The 21,108-nt window shown below is 37.2% G+C and overlaps 2 protein-coding genes across 3 annotated transcripts in view; one reads left to right on the forward strand and one right to left on the reverse strand.

The window, feature by feature from the left end:
* The window catches only part of Alcam (activated leukocyte cell adhesion molecule), a 171,829-nt gene that overhangs the window by 139,887 nt on the left and 10,834 nt on the right, over positions 1–21,108 (reverse strand). The gene's annotated exons all lie outside the window — the stretch shown is intronic.
* On the forward strand, positions 9,695–11,526 carry LOC130871119 (pre-mRNA-splicing factor CWC25 homolog). Its single transcript, XM_057764362.1, is given in 3 exon segments — positions 9,695–10,148; positions 10,151–10,298; positions 10,300–11,526. Coding segments are annotated over 3 exon segments (1,254 nt in total). The 5' UTR covers positions 9,695–9,811; the 3' UTR covers positions 11,069–11,526.

The raw sequence follows: 21,108 nt of genomic DNA on the forward strand, positions 1-21,108 counted from the left end.
TATTTTTACCAAGTGTATTCGACGAGAGCAAGTAGGGTGCCTCAACATGCTCATCACATGTGTAATAGACAGAAGTGCAGTTCTTATAGTGTTCTGAGGAAGTATAACCATGAATTTCCAAGGCTAGGGACACAACAAAGGTAAAAGCCAACCAACCAACAACAACATAATCAACCATGTTCATTTCCAGGGAGCCTAAATCACGAGTCTTCACTTTGGTCAGGGAATAAGGATTTTTTTAGATACGATGAAATTTTTCCAAAAAATGAAGTATGAAGTACAAAACGCTGTTGTCCTAAAATCAGAAAATTCTATACACACCCCTCAGCCTGTGTTTGGAAGTAAATAAAAGGAAACCAGAAACTGTGTGTAGTTAAAGATAAACAAGAAGCACTGATGGCAAGTTCTCCAGAACTAGCTCTGACATAGGAAACTGACATTTTTTCCAGTAATAGCTTTATACTGTAAGAAAGGAACCTGCTGACTAGCCCCAAAGCCATGGATTGGTCAGCCATGCAAACATTTATGTGTTCTCTACTGAAACCGTAAGGGTGGGCATTTTGAATTAAAGTGTCTGTACATAAATTAGTTTTTATTTTTCTACAACCCCTCATATTTGATAGAACTATACATCTTTTTAGAATTCAGTTTTATTATTTTGTTTTGTCTGTTTTCTCTTTTGAGATTTTTTTTTTCACTTTAAGTAATCTTATAAGAATGTCAAATATTCTATGTTCCTATAGCTTTGATGCAGTGATAAAGAGACATTAGTAGACTTTGTAGAACAGTCATCATCTAGTACCTACTACTATGTTATGCCTCCAAATACATTCTATGCACACATGACACACCAGCATCATAGACATTTCTCTCACATAAACATTAGATCTCTTCATCCATTCACTTCGGGAAATTTGATGTATTCCTTATATATCCAAAGAAAATTCAAAGGGCCTTGGCCTAGAATTCAAATCCACCTTCATTGTAATTATAACTTAACTCTATGGTATTTGTCTATGGCTGCACTGATGTAGCACAAAAAAAAAAAAAAAAAAAAAGAGACCGATATGGGGTTCAAGCTGAAGATCTGAAAAGTAAAGCAGTCAACCACACGAGAGACCTTTTATCTCTACCAAATCTTCAGACCAAAAGGGTGAGATCCTGTCTCCAGGAAACCTCAGACTCCATACTCCAGTGAGTTCCTGTTTCTTCCTCTTTATACTGCTCTCTCTGCCCAGCCATATAGCTTCTGTCTCCACTTCTCTAGTGGGATTAAAGTGTGTGACTCCCAAACACTGGATTAAAGATGTGAAACACAAACACCTGGATCTGTTTCTGGATAGATCTTGTGTAGCCCAGGGCGGCCTTGAACTCAGAGCTTCCTCCCTCTCTGTCTCCTGAGTCCTGGGATTAAAGATGTGTGCCACTACTCCCTGGCCTGTATGGCTGACTAGTGTGGCTGCTTTGCCCTCTGATCTTCAGGCAAATCTTATTTATTAAAACACAAATAATATGCCTCTATACACTGACATCTGATTTTTCTACAGAAACACCACCTCACAAATAAAGTTGTACAAAAGTATCTTGAAATTAACTTCCCTGAAAATGTGCTATGCATCCTCAAGTCTAAACTGAATTGAAATTCTTTCCTAGAGTGTACCAAACCCTAGAGTAGTTTTTCCCATTCCAGCTGTACCAGGGGTTGCCCAGCTCATCCCACTTAGAGCAAATCTTTCTCTTTTAACTTCATATGTGTTTTTTCAAAGGCATTTGTCTATGATTCTGTTTCTGTTAACAACTGTGTTTTAAGTCACCAGAACTGTGCCTAATTATTTATATTTCTCTTCTCTCCTTGCCTAAATTGGGCATGGTGCTTTGCATAAGGTAGGCATTAAAAATTCTAAATTTAACTAAATAATATTTGATGAATGACATTCTAGGGCATGACTTGTCCATCTTAGGCCTAAGTACATGAACACCTTAATTACTAGGCCACTACCCTTCAAAATCATTACAAATTTTCTTTAAAAAGTATGTGCATATTGAATTCAATTCATGTTTCCTTTTGCTTTCCTGCAACAAAAGATTATAATTACTAGGAGTCCTCTGATAATCAAATATACATTGCAATAAAGAAGAACTGTGGACACGTTCCTTAGTCAATGGCAAGCCTGCTCTGTGTTAATCACAGAGATTGCTGACTTGGTTTTACCCTTAATTATATGCAACATAGCAGATAACCATCAATTCTCTCATATTACAGAGGACAGTAAGGCTATAGACGGATTAAGTGAAATTTTCAACTTCCTATTAACTACTAGAGGAGAAAATAAAAATTATATATTTGACTATAGAATTGACACATTTTAAACTACCACACAGCCCTGCAGGTCTGCAAGATTGGAATAATATACAAATGCATATAAAGAAGATGGCGAAACAATTTTATATCTGTATTCACTAGTCAACCCAGGCAGAAATTAATGCTAGAAAGAAACATTGGATAGATGTATTCCTTTATACTTAGCCTAAACTGTAAAGTATTGCTATCAGAGGTTCATTTAAAATATGATCTTCATTATGCATATCACACATCATTCACTCTATGAAACAGTTAACAATGAATTGACTTCATCAATACAGCACTGAGCTATCTTTATACATATTTTACAAAGGAAGAAACAAAACAGAGCTATCATATATCCATATATATGTTTCAGACTTTTATCACATACTCTCATAATGTTTTGCCAGCATGTTGAAGTAAGGAAAGTTTCTGAATGAAATACATGCATCATTTGCTTTGTGCTCATACTGACTTCAAGCCTATACATAAGTCACTTTCCCTCCGAAGAAGGTAGTGCTGCAGGTTGTCAGTCATCCCAGATGGAAAAGAAAAAACATGGGATTTTTAAAAGTCAAAATCTAAATCACAGTTTGTACCTTTCTTAAACATAATCTGTGCCACAGAATTAATATTTACATACATTACATCAAATGACTATGGATCACTAAATTTTACTGTTGAGTAGAAAATTATTGTATTTCATTTTAGCTCTTTCATTTTGACTTTTCTCTCTCTCTCCTCTGTTGGTTTCTCAAACCTGTAACACATAGCAGTCTCTATGTTCTTTGCTTTTTTCTTTAATTTTATTTAGATAACATTTATGGCTCAGCTGTTAAAAGCTAGGCTCAAAACCAAAACTATGCTCTTCTCTTTAGCCTCAGAAGCTCTCTGCTGACAGATGACAAGAGAACCTTTGAAGACAACACTGCTAGGTGGAGTCTGATCAGCCCCAGTCAAGTGACTAGCTGGCGCCTCTAAACTATAAGTAGCATATATTTCCCCATGGGTCTTTTACTCATGTTTTTTGGTAAACATGTCATTTGGTTCTGTATGAAAATATTTCCTAAAATGAAGAGTTTCATGATACAGAAACCATTCTGAGAATTAAAGGAATTATATCATAAAGAAATCTTTGCATGATGCCTGGCACACCATTAATTATCAATAGATCATATCCATCTCTTCTTTTGTCTCTGCTATTATTTCTCCTTGTCCAATTATAGTCACCATGTTGCTTATATCTCTGTGGTCTGTGACTGCTACTTAAGGCTCTGCTCCTGGTCTTGGTTTACTGCTACCATTGCTACTTCTTCTGCTGTTCGTGGCTAATGCATTTTCTTCTAGTAATTGGGACATCCAACTGAACTGGAATTTGAAATGTCTTGTGGAACTGGGAAATGCCTCCTTAGTACTCTCAATTCCTCTTAATGACATAGTTAGTTCAGCTGGGTTATTCTTGATCCCTAAATCTTTAAGAAAAAAATTTGCCATTTGACAAAGATACTGCAATATATTTATTCAGATTGGGGACTCTGGGTCTCTGGCCCTTTCCCTTCCTGAGATCACTCTCTGACAGGCTGATGTCTTGTAAGATATGCATTAAGGTTTTCCATTAACATGAATATTTGAAAGCTTATATAACAAAAATATCATTCAATATTGTATGTTGATAAATAACTCCAATATTGAGTTAGGAGAAGAAGGGTACATGAGTACTGAGAATTGTAGTGATAAACAAAATGTTAAATTCCATTAACAATGCTATAATGAAAAATATTAGGTTTTCCTCTTGTACAAATGTCAGTGGAATAGTGAAAAAATAATTAACTTTTCATAACCATTTGAACTTTAAAGTGCCCAATAATCATTTTTAGGATTTGTTCCTTGTGGAAAGCCCTTGGGTGAAGGAGGCCTTCGCCTATCATTTTTTTATACACAAAGAGCCTAAAGCATGGAGATAAGGCAGTTTAACAGTGGTCAAAATGTAATTAGATTTCTCAGTCTAGGTGTTGCTAACATGTTGTTAGGCCGATTGAAGCCTGTCTGCCTCTGACAGGCAAACAGAATACAGGGGTTAACATTTATATTTATTAGTGAACCTACACCACTGTTGATAGCATTCCAACTTAGCAGAGCCTGATATCAATACTTTGGGTAGGCAAACACACATGCATTGCCCTCTTCTGCACACATATAACACTGACACACTGGATGGACAAAAATTCTCCTGTCCCCATTAATTTTGACCCAACTAATCCTCTGAGGAGTTTTATAGGAACTGTCACATCACACTCTTCCTCATTTCTCAACTAGACCGCACATCTTTGTGATTTTTCTCCCAGCCTGCCCAACCAATGTTTCCCATTGTGTTAATTCTGGATGACCCAGATTGACAATCTTAGAGACTGAACCTGCCAGTGGTACAGCCACTCACGGTTAAGGTGCCCCCATAACATCCAAAGGTGACTATTAAGATACAATAAATCCAGTATTTTAAGGTTACCAATATCAAATTCAAAATCATGTGGTTACCTCTATTTTAAAAATAAGTATCAATGTGATTATGCACTTCCTACACCCAGAAAATGTTCCAATCTAAACTATCAATTCTGGGAGGTACATATGCTGAGCTGTAGCATTCATAGCATTCTGGGGAGGGAAACTGGCAGTAAGGTAGGGAAAGTGGTACATGATGATCCCTTGTGCCATCCACTACAACTTGCTGTGAACCTTAAAACTTCTCTAAAAAATAAATTATTAAACGTATTGATCTGACCTGAATTCATAGCATTCATACAGTTCCCACTGACAACATATGACATAATAGTTACTCATGCTTAGGACAGGGAAGTCTTATCAGTGTGACAATTTTTGACATATTTCTCAATAACAACAAAAATTTCCACTGAGTATACATGTAGTCATTGGATAATCTAACTGAAGTTTCTTACTTGCCTTTGGTATAATGGGGAAATCTCGTAAAATTCCCAAGTCTTATCACAGTCACTTGGTTTCGATGACTTTTGTCATTACTCCCATCACGGGATTACACAGTCATTACTGTTTCTCTATTCGTCTCATTTAAGCAGTGGTTCTTAATCATAGCTACACTAAGAGTCTGTGGAAAAGTTTCCAAAAAGTACAAAAGGCAGAGTCCCAGACCTAGGGATTATTACTTAATTGACCAGTGATATTTGGTCAAATACACATGACTAGGTAGTGAGAGCAAAAACTTGTCACTGGTTTACCTAAGGTATCAAAAATAAGTAAATTAGTTTCTTCACTTGACCATGGAAAGTTCAACCCCATTACATAGAAACCTTCACTTGAAGAGTTCTTCCGATCTGTCTAGGCCTGATTCTTTCCCTCTGTATATATTCCAAGAACCTTTGCTCAACTCTATAACATGGCTAAGATCTTTCAAGCATTCTTCTTACTTCTGTATCATAGTTTCAAATGTATATTACAAAGGGATATTAATAAACTCATTATAGAAGTGTAAATGATACATTGTGTCAGAGCAGTCTATTATTTTAGACTACTTTAAGATGCCAGGTAAAATTTAAAATTCACTAAAGTATCTGTATATGTATGTATTATTTTATATATGTGTATATATAATATACTTTTTATGTATAAGCAATATGTATAAACATAAATATTATATACTTTAATTTGCTATTCAGAAATAAACTGACATCTAGAATATTTAGATACTTGAATTGCAAAGGCAGTTTTGAAAACCTCATTAGAAAGAAAATAAAAATCTGTTTTATAGTGGCAGAATAAAAGCTCTCAAATATCTCCAAAAGTGGTAAAAATATATATATACTCCATCACAGTATTGAGGATTCGAAGTAGGAATATTTGCTTTCCCATTCTTCTTTTGATTATTTAAGTTTGCCTACATAATGTATTATTACGTTATACAGAATATTGTAGTTACTTCTATCAGTTGCTACAATTTAAAAGGGAGTAACATGCAAAATCATCATAAAAAAGAAAGACAAAACGGGTTGGGGATCTTTTACTTGGCAGAGTAATTTTAGAATGGGCCAGGCTTTGCCTTCTATTCCTGGCACTGCAATAGTAGTAGATAGATAAAAATAAAGACAGTAACAAGTCATTGACAGAGTAGAAGTAGTGGCAATGAGAAGGAGGGTGAGGAGCTCAAGGACAAATCCAGCTCCTCTTCAGAGCACTTTTCATACAAAGGAACGCAGGCTGTCTGATAAGCAAGTTAATTTTAGCCATTAGTAAGTGAGAGAGCTCTGTGTTCTCAGGCCCATGGAGAATGCTGAAAAAGAGCCAAAGTTTGGCAAACAGAGTAAGTCTTGTTGTCTTTGTATAAGCAGCTCGTTTATATTTTCCAGGAAAGACAGGGTTTTTTTTTTTTTTTCCCTACTGTTTGGGCCATTAGGAAAAGACAACCTAAGAAATTAGTCTAAAATCATAAATCTATCAAGATATAACATTAAATCATAAAGATAATAAAAATATTTACTACAGACATTAACTCAGTATAGTCTTTGGCTTATTCCATTAGGTTTATTGCTTGTTTTCCTCGTGAAACCCAATAAGACATTTGAAGGATCGCAGACCATGAGCATAAGCAGGTTAATAAGAGCGTGCCTATGCGACAGTGAGCTTGTATTGCCTGTGGACAGTCCTTATTCAGTTATTAAATTATTTCAGGAGGCTATTGACATAGATACTAACGAATATCACTCTGACAACTTCTGGAGCATAATTTATTTTTTCAGATCTACAATATTTAAATGGAAAAATACTGTAAATATAACAACAATGAACTACCCTAAAACAGGTGGGTAACAGGAGTTCAATTTCCGTCGAAGCTAAATTGGAAAAGCAAACACATATTAACTGAAATATTCTGGATGCAGTGATGGATACAAACATTACCTGACTACTGTTCATTTATCTGAATAACTTTTTTTAGAGCTTGAAGTACATATAGTTTTGAAATAAAAAAAGTGGCCAAGTGCAAGCAATATTTTTACAAGTCTTTTGCTAACTCCATTTCAAAATCGTATAAGAAATTCACATTTGGCATTGCACTTGTACGTACTGAGCGTAAACTGCCCATAGTCACATAAGAGTCATAAACTGAAGAGATGAAAACTGGAACAAGACAAAAGTAGAAAGATTTTAAAATAAAAAATAGGTTTACAAATCTTAGAAGGCTTTTCTTTTTTCTACCCTGTCCCTTTGGCAGAATGAAAGTGAGAGGAAATCCTCAGTACTAAAAGAAACTGAAGACATGAATTAATAATTACAAAAAATTGGTAAATGTGACCAACTTCTTTATAAATACCTTTCCAAAACATGCTGTGGCTAATGGCTTAGAATGCAAGAGGCTGGACGAGGGCAAAAGCAGTAAAAGAGGCTTTCATAGCAGGGACACAATTTACACACTAAACACAAGTGCAGTCATTTCAGCAGGCACGCTGTTATCCATCTTAATTATTGCAATAAATGAACCACTGGCCATCCCATTTAAAAGATTATCGAAGACCGGATGTTTACCAAAGATCAGAAGGAAAAGTTTTATGTTAAATTAAAGCAACAGCTCAATTAGAAATGAGGCCGTAAAGCTGATGAAATATTTTTACTGAGTAAACAGGGAGCCTTCGTCTTTGAACACTGGATTTATTTGATCTTGTTATCAATAATTTTGTTAAGTTATACAGCTGAACAATACACAGAAATGAGACTGGATTTATAGAAAATGTCGTCTCTTAGTGGCAATAACTAAACAGGAGTGCTTAGTAGTGTGCTTTGGCTAGTGAAGAGTCAACTAACTAGAGTCTGTGTCTCCTCACACAGCTCCTCTCCCAGTGTGCCCAGGACGAGTCTTATCTACAGCACATGGACAATTCTAGAAATGCAAACTCCCCACCTCCAAGCCAGAAATAGTGAATGTGAACTCTAGGGATTGGGCCAAAAAGTCCATTTGAACAAGCTCTGTGATCATTCTAATGTATGTCCAGGTTTGAGAACCATCAGACTAACACATTATAAGGTATATATATATATATATATATATATATATATATATATATATATACATTCTTCGCTGATCTCTGGACAGAACCAACCTATCCAGTACGTTGGCTGAATTGCAGTAGTTGCTCAAAATGTATTCCCAGTACTGTCAGTTTCATTAGGTATTCCAAATCATTGTTGGTATTTTGGTGTGCGAGCAAATAAATTTCATTTACACCATTTTTTTCAGTTGTTTTAAAACGTTCAATCTAAATGATTTGTTACTTGCAGTTAGAATAAAATTGCATGTGGGCAAATGACAGAGGAAAAGAAATGGATACCAAGAGAGGTTTGGAGAAGGAAGAAGTTGTGGTCCCACTTAATTTTAGTCCGACTTGATACTACAGGTGATTATTCAAAGCATCGTCATGTCTTCCACAGGAGAATTTAACTTAACATTGCTATTTGGACTCTGTGCTCTTTGTCTTTCATTCTGTCTCTGCGGATTAAGCCCACAACAACTGTACAGCATGTTTTTGCCTCTCTTTCAGACTTAACCGGGCTTCACTCATTAAAGTTCTCTTCCTCCCCACTTGTCTCATTTTCACCCCATACATTTTTTTTAATTTTTAAATATTGCATAAGTACAAAATCACCTAGCTACTTAATCTAAACCCTGCTGCGCCCTGTTCCCTGCTGTAGTATACTCCAGAAGCTTCTTGAGCTGCTGTTCTCCTGAACATTTTCAAAGCAGACCTTAGTCTTACTCATTTTCTCCAGCACAGCAGTCATACTCAGTGGCTGCCTCACAACTGTCAGTTAAGCTTCTTGCCTTGCCAGTCTTTCTCCAGATTCTCTTGAGCTTTTCTTGGACTTTTGTAGAAAGCTACCCAACTGTCCCTGCTTCATTCCCAGTTCATTGGTCTTACCTGACACACCTGAGTCAAGCTGAGGCAATGAGAATCCTTTCCCTGTGAATTTAAAGTCAGAATTAGCCAAAAACAGGTTGGTTATTGTTTTGAGTGACAACAACAACAACAACAACAACTAAATCTAAGTATGAATAGCTGTCATTTTCCTTTATGATCAAGAAAGGATCGTATACAGAAAAATTGTAGATAAATATATAGACAACTGATAGATAGAATGAATTCTAAAAGTGGGGAAGAGGGAGCTGACGCTGCTCCTGCCCTCATTTCTGATTCGGTCACCAGGTGGCCTTCTACCTTCCATAGCATTCCTCACTTGTATGTTTCTAATTAACATAACTATGGTGACAAATTATGGAAGATCTCTGTGGAACATGGTCAATAATATCAAATTCAGAGCGGGCGGGGAAAGGGCAGCTGGTTCCTTTAGGGATTAGGTCCTGAGAGGCGGTCTCAGAAGTGAGACCCGTTCCTCTTCATCTTCGCTGAATCTTTCAGGTCCACGGACTGAGAAAACGTCTCCACCGTCATGGGAGGCGGAGATCTGAACCTGAAGAAGAGCTGGCACCCACAGACCCTTCGAAATGTGGAGAAAGTGTGGAAGGCAGAGCAGAAGCATGAGGCCGAGCGGAAGAAGATCCAGGAGCTGCAGCGGGAGCTCAGGGAGGAGAGAGCTCGGGAAGAGATGCAGCGCTATGCTGAGGATGTTGGGGCTGTCAAGAAGAAAGAAGAAAAGTTGGACTGGATGTACCAGGGTCCTGGTGGGATGGTGAACCGTGATGAGTACCTGCTGGGTCGCCCCATTGACAAGTATGTTTTTGAGAAGATGGAGGAGAAGGAAGGAGGCTGTTCTTCTGAGACGGGACTCCTCCAGGCTCTATCTTTGCCCCTTCGGGTGCCAGTTCCCTTCTTGACATGGCCAGCAAAATCCGGGAAGATCCTCTCTTCATCATCAGGAAGAAAGAGGAGGAGAAAAAAAGAGAGGTACTGAACAATCCTGTGAAAATGAAGAAAATCAGAGTTGTTGCAAATGAGTTTGGAAAAAAAGGAGAAAAAGAAAAAGAAGGAGAAGAAAAAGAAGCACAAGAAACACAAACACAGAAGCTCCAGTAGTGATCGCTCCAGCAGCGAGGATGAGCACAGCCAGTGCAGATCGCAAAAGAAGATGGCAAATTCCTTTCCTGTTTTGTCCAAAGTCCCCGGATATGGCTTACAGGTGAGGGACTCTGACCGTGACCAGGGGCTGCAGGGCTCTGTGATGGCTGAGCAAAGGGGCATGAAGAACCATTCCCGCTCAAGAAGCTCCTCCCACTCCCCTCTCAGACATGTCAGCAGGAAGAGCTCCAAGGAAGAGAGGTCCCGGGACAGGAGGTCTCGATCCCTGGGCAGAAGATCATGGTCTCCAAGGCCCAGCAAACCGCATGCCTCTAAGGTAAACAGGAAAGAGAGAGATAGCCCATCACCTAAAAAGGAGGTCTACCAGAGGCGGCATGCTTCCGGATACACCAGAAAACTGTCGGCAGAGGAACTGGAGCGGAAACGGCAGGAGATGATGGAAAATGCAAAGTGGAGGGAGGAGGAGAGGCTCAGCACCCTCAGGAAACACGCCAAGGAAGATGAGCGGGAGCGCAGACTGGAGAAGTTAGACTCTCGCTCTGGCAAGTTCATCCAGCACATGAAGCTGGAAAGTGCATCTACTTCCTCCCTGGAGGACCGGGTGAAGCGCAACATCCATTCTCTGCAGCGAATGTCAATAGCTCTGGAGAAGAACTTCATGAGAAGATGAAAACTAGTTTCTCTTACTGGTTTTCCTGAATTCTCCAGGGAGGCTGCTAACTCCTAAAATTCTCTTTATAAGAGTTCAAATAGCTTCTTCTACAGATGAAAACCACCACTGTTCAAAGTGTCCCTTGTCCATTGCCTCCTGAAACATGGTACATTCTTTAAAAACCAATGTGACTTGATTTGGAGACCCTCGGGAACATTGGCTGGCTGCACTGTGGGCTTTGACTGTGTTTTAATGGATGGGCACTGGGCTGTCTTGGAAAGCTTGGCTGCTTGTCACACCTCTTCCCTCCCATCGGAACCAGTGGATCAGACCTTCCAGAGACCCCTTTCCACGGCCACCCAAGTAGATAGACTCTGCATACTGGGATAAATGAGCATTGACCTTAGTAGATTTTATGACAGAATAGCCAAGTGTCAGGGAGAGACAAGAGAATGTCAAAAAACTGGAAGATATAACAGTACCCCAAAAAAGTCCTATATTTGTCTTTGAGATGTAATAGTATAATGTGTATATGTACAAATGTATAATTTTATACATGCTTTTTAAAAAGGTAAAAAAAATAATATCAAATTCGTATTTACCTCACCAGTTACGAAAAGCCTATTTTCTGCATTAACAAAAAGTGCCACTATATAGAGCAGGCCTGGCAAGGCCATTGTGAGGGGTTCAGCAGAGACAATTGGCTATATCTGTAAACTGTTTCCATAGTATAAGGAATAGCTTGATACAGTTTGTATATGGCAGCAATTGATATAAAGCTGATATAAAGTGGGAAAGGTATGGTATTACCTAAAACCAATTTTGTTTTGACAGTGAATCTAGACGTGGCTACAGAAGCTCTGGAAGCGTCGTTCTAAGAGCATACCCTGTAATTCTAAACTATGGAACATTATTTCCATCTGTGCCGTGAGGAATTTGCTACACGCCTCATTTCTGTTTTTTTTGTTTTGTTTTGTTTTGGTTTTTGTTTTTGTTTTTTTATACTGACAAGCTCCAAAATTTCCTCTTAAGTTCAGGTTTACAAGTCAGCATGGAAGGGAGGAGTCTCAGGGAATTTCTGACACCTCAGTAAATGTAAACTATAAAATCAAGGTGGAGACCTGCCCAGGGACCAGCTGAAGGGGAAAGGGTAGACTGAGAGAAGTGTGGGCAGTGGGTATTTATCCGGAGCTGTGGGGCAGTGATTTCCAGACTGGAGCAGACACAAGCCTAAGGACACCTAAGCTGACCTCAGCTCCCTCCCACCCCACATCCATTTCGTGTAACACGATCTCAGGTGTCAACACACAGGAAATGAGACATGCATCATGGGCAGTCATGGAGAAAAGGAATGGAACAAAGCACAGCCAACCTACTGCCCCAATACTCTGTACTTTAGAGTGGCTTCATTTATCTAAGAACTAAATCTGAATTCTCTCACCTGTTTATGTTTTCCATGTAACCTCTTAGCGTATTTACTTAGAGCACAATAGCTGGCTACTGGCTCGGCACTCTTGAGAAATGAACTGATCTCTTTCGTAAAAACACATGCACCATTTGCCCTAGTAGCAGTTAGACTTGTTTTGTGATTTGGACAGACTCAAAAGGCCTGGGGACACATGGCGTTCAGCTCATAAACTGAAAGGTTTTTTTTTTTAAAACTCAAATCAGTCCTGCTTCAACACTTGATGAGTGAGGTCAGTTAAAATACTCCAGGATTGTGGTTTACTTCCCTGCAGGTGTTTGTTACATTTTTAAATTTTAAAAAGTACAAGTTTACAGCTTGTCTTAATTTTATTATCTTTCTTTCTGATATCTTTTTTGTTTTGTTTCTTAGTTGTTTCTTTATAAACATGTTGACATATATTTTAATGTCTAATATCTTTTAAATTAGCTTTTTCCTACCTGTGAACAAAATGTCAGACACAAAAGAAGGATCAGAAACCAGGACAATTTGTAATTCTTAATCCCAAAATATATTCTAAAACTATGAAGCCATTACTCCAAAAGCCTATCATCTGAGAGTCATTTCATGAGCGCTGTTTCTACAAGATTCAGAGACAATAGCCATGCAGAGACCGAGGCATGGTGAAGCCTCTCTGAATTCTGTGAGTTATGCAAATATTTCATGTGAATTTAAAATAAATGAAAATCAACACTGTTGTTCTGAGACTTTCTAGATGTCATGGTATTTAGCTCAGCGATACTGCTCCAGTGAATCTCCAGCAAAGAAGAGAGGCATAATATTTTTCCATGTTTTAAGCAGCAACTTAGAATAACAGAAATATTTTATACTATAGATAGCTAAACTTTGAAATAATGTGTGGTTGATGAAGATGGCTTAGCAATACATTTTTTCTATATCCACTGTGGTGAGGTATATTCTTGAAAACCCTTAAGCTTGCTACACTTTTGAAGGGCAAGTTATCAAACTCAACAGAAAATTATTACAACAATAATAATGTTAGTATTGTCTTTTCCTCCTAATTAGTGATTGCCTATATCTATCTGAATGAACTTATGATTGTGATTTGAATAATCTAAATTGAAAGTCATACTTCCTATGGAAATGAATAGTAGGTTTCTTTTATTTTTAGATGTTATGATTTTCTGTGTGTTTTTGTTTATAATGTAGAAATACAGTTCTAGAAGGTACTAGAAAGCAAAAAAGCCCAAACCTGGACAATGTATCTTGATGTGTAATATAGTTTATTATAAACAATGTCTCTCAAACACTGGCTCTCAGAATATCTTAAGTTAGGCACACGATTAAACAATATTAAGTAATTTTATTTACATCAGGAATTATCAGAATTCAATTGATTCGAGAATTGTTAAGTGAGTGTAAGCATACACCATCTACTAATTGATTTGATCAAAGTCTAATAATTAAGATTGCATGAACTGAAGGAAAAATTCTCTAGGAATAGTGTGACAGAAACATGTAAAATAATCTCCTCCACAAAGCATGATCTGCTTCCAGCCTCAGAAATCAAAGATAGTGAAGCTTGAAGTCATGTTTCCTCAGTTTTCTCTCAAGTCCTTTTTGTACCATAGCATATAGACTTCTTACATTAATATATCTAGGCTCTACTGTTCACAATTTGGTGATATTTTGTCAGTTAAATGTTTATGCACAAATCACTTAACCCATCAATCAAAAAACAATCTAAGCAACCCCATCTTATGTGACTGATACTTGAATACTATAAAAATGGAGAATCACTTTAATTCTGTCTGTAAGTTTATTATAAGTCAGAATGTTATCACATGTCTTAGGAAAGGAAGGAAAAAGAATTAGCAAACAAAAAGGTGTACAATTGTCACCAAATCTTTAAAAAACCATATCTACTTTTGTGTCCTGGTTTCTTAATTCACATTAAGTTCATTAGTACTAGAGACAATATATCTGTCTACAGTTTTGGTGGTAGTACCTTTACAATAATTTATATATTAGTAGTTTAAATAATAAGCAATGAAATGCTATGATCATATGAAAGATTTTAGAGTGAAAAATGATCGTTAGCTATTCCCAGGTATCTTTTACAGAGATAACCATAACTATTTTGTGCATTTGGGTGAGTATGAGGAGGCAAACATGTAATGAATTTGTTTATGAATGTGCTCCATTCTTTGTTTAGTATCACCAAATATATGCACATAATTCTGCCACTCTGCTTTTCTTACTTTTAAATATTTTAGTAAATAAAGACAAACAAAATTATGACAATAAAATTTTCTACCTTGCATGGATCCCCTCTTTTTCTATTATGGTTGAGCACATTGAATATCTAACCTCTCTTTAGAAGGCCTATTATACTAAAAAATTCTCCTTAAGATGTTAATAACAATAGAAGCAAAAACAACAATAGCCAGCAATCCCAGGCTTGTCCTGCTTGTGTTCACTTTGCTAATCACTTTCCAAACATTATCTCACCTCGTTCTTTCAACAAATGTCTCCAGTAATTGCTATTATTCTTTCCTCTCTGCAGATATGAAAAAAAACCTAGAGACAGCATGGGGACCTGCCAAATTATGTAACTTGTTTTAATTTTTTTCTTTTTATTTTCTTTTATACAATCTTTAATAAAGTCATTTCATTCATATTAAGTAAGTCTTATTTTTTATTGAAAATGTTCTTCATACAATATATTCCGTTGACTGTTTTAACTCCCAGAACTCCTTCCAGAACCTCCCCATTTCCACCCCCAATCAATTTCACACCTTCTTCATCCCTTTCTCTAGAAAACATTTGACCATGAAGCCTCTTGAGTTTAAATCTTCAATAGTCAGAGATCCATAGGGTGTGGTGAAAACCATTTGTAATATATTCATCAAGTTAGAAATGAACTCACTCTATAGATCAAAAGAACAAGCAAGAAATGCATGGTTTCTTCATTCAAAATAAGTTTTCTTAAGCAAATATTTCTGTAGTCACAAAGATTTAGGTTCAATGGCTCAAAATCCAAGAAAAATCTGCAGAATTAGAAACTGTAATCTGTCGTTCTTGCTGTTTTATCATTATCTTTCTTTGAAAAACAACAAACTAAGTGAAGGGACTAGCTTTTGCTTTCAGCAACCACAGGCCTTCTATATGTTAGCAGCCACTGATCCTTTCTTCTCCAGGTCTCTTTCCTTACAGACACGTATTCTGAATGTTTAATCAATCAGTTGTTCTTTCTTTGCAAGCCAATTACAATTTCTATGCAACTTCAAGTAAACCATAATGCATTCAATAAAGCACCATACTACAGTCTTAGGAAAAGTTTCTTTAACAAGAATTAGAGTGGCATGTCAGTAAATGCAACTCTAAAGCACTGTGGAAGAGGACTGTCCAGACCAGCTTTCAGCTGCATAACAAGCCCTTCTCTTAAGCAGAAAAAAAAATGGCAAATCATAAAAGAAACCTAGTTTTAGCAAGGCATAGGGGAAAGCTTACTCTGTTCTTTGTCTAACCTAATTTCACACTCTGCTTGTATCATATTTTTTATTTCAATGTTTCAATTATTTTATTTACGGTCTACTATCACTGGGGATCTCAATCTGCAAAGTGTTACATGGTTAGCTCTTAATAATGCATAGTTATGAGGACAAATAATGCACAAATAATACGGAACAGAGATGATGAAGTGATTATTTCTATATGGCAGTGGAGCAAAATCACACAATTGTCATGGAAGAGAGCCAACCATGCTGCAGTCTAATATAACCATTGAACGAGGGAATACTTACAGAAGCAAAATACACAGTGACTAACCCAACTCCCATAGAGAACTAAGGCCAAGCTTTTCGTTCCCTCTCCAATCTTCCACGTCACCTCAACATCAGTCATTGAGTAGCCCAGGAACAACTAAGAGCCTGAACCATTACAGATGCCATAGTGACCAACACTCACTTTAGATGCTAAGTCACCGAGCAATGAGGTATATGGGATGTTATCAAAAGGTCAGATTTCTAAGTTTTTCATTTTATTATTTGTAAAGAAACGCTATTTGATAATATGGATTTGTGGTTCTTGAATATGCACACTAGTTCCGCAGTAAGTGTTTAGGAGATTTAGTACCCTGGAACTTCCAAATGAGCAAAAACTAACAGGTTGGGCAATATTTTCAGAATGCAGAATAAACAACCAAGAGGTAAACAAAAGAAGATCTTACATTTCAAGAGTTTGAGTTTTGTTTGAAGGTTTCATTCTTTTTTTTTCTACTTTTCTATATTTGTGTGTGTGTGTGAACAGAAAGGATTCTTTTTTAATTTTTCTTTCCACCTAACATTTCTGTAATAGTCTCATTTGAAAACAGCTTGAGTGACTATGACCTACTACTGTGGAAAACATGAATTACTCCCATGTTATCCTATCTACTCATGGAGAAATCATCGAACGTCTATTTTAGAAAGTTAACTATGGTACAAATAAGAAGGAAACTATAATACTTCATCAGCTTGAACTATCATGAATTAATATTACTTTAAGTACAGACAGATTTAACACTGGAAAAATAATGCTGCTTAGGTAATTTGTTCAGACTGCCTTTGCATGCTTTGGAGTCAAAGGAAAGAGTCTGGAATGAAAGAGCTTTCTAAACTGGAGATGTTGCTGAGCTTGTCAGAGCATAGAACAGTATCAGTTTCTTCCTGGCCTTTCTGTATGACTGAGTCCACAGTGTGTTTCCACATACGTACCCACAAGTGTGCTCCCACATGTGCTTAGCTTAGTAGTAAAGAATACAATTCAAGTTTCATGAAACTCTGAGTTTGAAAAGAAAAATCCACCATTCGCCAGAAAACAGAGACAAATGTTTGCTCTGGGATTACAGACCTGTGAGGAAGCAGGGTCTAATGTCTAGTGATAGGAATCATGGGAAATAAAGGAAAGAGATAAGGATATAGGTTACAGAGGGGGGGAAAGCTGGACAAAAATTCAGTGTGAGGAGTAATGTTCTAAACTCATGAGAATGGATTTAATTAAGTGCTACTTATTGATGAGGGATTTCCCTCTGTATGCTTGATTACCATTAATGAATAAAGAAACTGCTTTGGACTTATAGCAGAGCTAATAGGGGAACATAGCAAGGCAGGGAAAAATAAACCGAATGCTGGGAGAAAGAAGGAGGAGTTAAAGAGGAGCTAGGTAGCCCCGCTGGAGACAGACACCGGAACTTTAGCTGGTAAACCGCAGCCACGTGGCAATACACAGATTACTAGAAATTGGTTAAATTAAGATGTAAGAGTTAGCTATTAAGAAACTAGAGCTACTGGGTCAAGCAGTGATTTAATTAATATAGTTTCTATGTGATTATTTTGGGGTTGAGCAGCTGGGAATGAAACAAGTGGCGTTCCTCCAACAATTTAGGAATAATTCTCAGAAATGGAGCTTGTACCCAACTTGGCAGGAAGAAATACCTGAGCCACTGCACAGCTAACTCAGAGTAGATAAAGGCAACAGTCCTAACCAGACAGTCCTGGTAGCAGCAACCTTTCCCCACCTATTCTTCCTGACAGATTTAAGGTTATTGTGCAGTAAAAATCAAATATCTTTTTGTGGAGACAAGACCCCACCGCCTATCCCAAACAAGCTTTGTACCTGATCTCCTTCCTCAGCCTTACCAGTGCTGGGACTGTAAGAATTACCCAGTATTCCCAACTTTGGGTATTTTCTGAAAGTTTGTTGACTAGTCATCATTACAATTCATTTGCAAAGTATAACATCAAAAATTTTCCAACTGTTTTATTGAAATGTATTTGAAAAGCATTAATAGTAATATGTGTTATGTGCCTAAGTGACTGATTAATCTGCTAATTAACTCTTTTACTCCAGAAAGTCATCCTCAGAGGCATTTACACTGTCTATGTACACAGATACACACAGAGAGAGACAGACACTCACACACACAGAAAGAGAATATAAGCTAAAACTTAAAAAACTAGAAATAGTATCAACTATTGCCAATTTTGAGCATGTGCTACTAATTGGAAACAGAAGTACCATTAATTTGTCTTCAGAAACCTACAGACATAGATGACCCCATATTAGTATATAGACTATGCAAAACAGAAGAAAGTTTTCAGGACTATTTCCCAGTTATAGAACTATTTTATTTTATGTTAATCTGTATTGATACTTGAAAACAATTAGACAAATGTTTCATTTGTTTTTCCACTTCATTTGCATGCCTCAGGTAGACTAGGGCAATGATTTTGCTCTTATTTTCTTTTAATTATTTGTTTGAAACAGGGTCTCACTATGTAGTGCTGGCTCACTTGAAAATCTGTAGACCAGGTTGGCTTCTAACAATTAGACATCTGCCTGCCCCTGTCTCACAAGTGCTTGGACAAGAGTAGTGCATATGTTTTAAAAGAAGTTGTTTTTAAATGTTCTAAATCCTAAAAGAAAATGAAAACTGTTCCATTTACAGTTATTTTGTATTCATATTAGAATATACTTTGTTATTTAAAATGTGCTTCTAATCCCCTGGGATGGCTCAGCTGGTAAAGGATTGTGCCACCCAGCCTGATGATTCAAATTCCATATTGAGGACCCAGATAATGGAAAGAAAAAAACTGATTTTTCCCTGTTGTTCTCTGGACTCCATGTGTGCCATGATACATGAGTTCTCCTCTAAGTAAATAAGTGTAAGCCTCTAAAATTATGTCTCCTTTATTATAAAGAATTGAAATTTTGACTAATTCAATTACACAGTGGTACAGGTACCGGGGAAATATAAATCAGAATACACTGAAGAGAGAAAGATTATGATATCATTGTCCCTGTCTCCAGGAAAAGGAAGACTCTTGAAAAAAGAGAAGCAAGAATAAATAAATAACAAGAATTAATGAAATGAGTTTTGGAGCTGCACAGGACAGGAGCCTCGGGGAGCTCTGGGAGAAGTCTTTGGAGGTAGACTAAAGATAGAAACACAACTCATTCAGTTAAAGGAGGGTGTGTGAGAGGACAGGAGGAGAGAGTTTGGTAGCATAAGACAGAGGTCAGACATGTGTGTAAGCAACCCAGAGAATGGAAAAGCATGGCATATTTAAAACTATAGCTCCAGAATGGGTTTCAAGGAAGACCATGAATGAAAGTCATAAGAACCGCGAGGGCTAGGTCAAAAGCTCACATTTGCCCTGACTGTATTGTAAGGAGGCAGCAGCACGATTTGAGCCATGGCAGTAGCCCTCTGATGGCAGTAGACAGGATTTGATTATAGGGAGGTTAGAAGGGCATTCAGGAGAAGTCACACCATCTGCTTCCTTCAGTTCCAGCCTGCACTTTCATCTGTGGAGTGGACAGACACTAGAACTGGCAGTTTCCTAATTTTAAAGAATCTGTGGTTCCTCTTCTCTCTACCAATGGAAGCATATCAATTATATTTGGAGGGGAAAGTTTGAAAATAAAATATATAAATAATAGTCACCTTTATTAAGACCGTATGCTCTAACACACACAACACTGAGTGAGGTTTATGTGTAGTAATGATTCCTCATTCCTGGCAACACTCCTGTGGCCCTCACTTCAAGACACATCCTCAGGGCACGGGCTCTTTCGGAGACGGGGTAAAGCAATTGGCCCACTGAGCTGGGATAGTAAAGCATAGAGACATGAGTTTCACAGCTCAGAAGTCACATTCTGACATTCTAACCTAGAATGGAAGACACCATGAAATGAGCATTTGCTTTACAGAAGTCTATTGTAAATTAGACTTTCAGTGGTGACAAAAAAAAATTTCTACATTTTCATGCCGAAACCCAAGGAGCATCTTTCATTCATAATCCAATTACAAAGTAAACAGATAGGGTGAAAGACATCATCAGAGTGAAAATACGGTTATATCTGTGTGAATTAAGGAAGTTTTTGAGAAAATAAGGAAGCAAGCATTGTGAGTGTATGCCATTTTGTTGTAGAAATCCAGAAAATTAGAAAAACATACGTTGTCTACTAGTCAGGTAAATATATTCTACTTTAATATTTATCACAGATTATTACAAAGACATGCACTATTTTTGTCAATGGAAATAAACTCCATCTTCATGCATTACTATGCCTTTGTTATCTACTACCTGTCGTAATTTCCTCTGATAATTTGCTGTACACAGCAAAACCTATTAACTAATCGAGTTTTAAAATGCATAGTTTTTAAGTACCTCAATACATTCTTGAACAGCCACATCAAATAAAGTTAATAACTATCATCCTCAACTTACAATGAAAAAACAGAAAAATGCTGGGAAACTACCTGAAACAAAAAACAAAACAATAAAATGGCAAAAACACCTGTACACAGCTGCCGTTCTTCAGTTCTTTAAGTGACGTTCAGTCTGGAAGCCATGAGTCATGACTGTTGCAAGTACAGAATGGGTTTTAACACCAAGTGTGTTTCATACAACCTACAAGAGGAAGCTCTTGTTTAAAGAGTTCTAGAGTTCTAATGATTTACCTCTCAACATTTTGGGTCAATCCTGAGACTCTCAATAGCCCCCTCCTTCTCCCTCTATTTTACCATTTTTTATGGGGGACATTTATTATCAGCAAAGGGAAAATAATTAAGTCATAGCTTGCT

This window comes from Chionomys nivalis, chromosome 3 (assembly GCF_950005125.1).
Source record: "Chionomys nivalis chromosome 3, mChiNiv1.1, whole genome shotgun sequence".
NCBI classification, from domain to species: Eukaryota; Metazoa; Chordata; class Mammalia; order Rodentia; family Cricetidae; genus Chionomys; species Chionomys nivalis.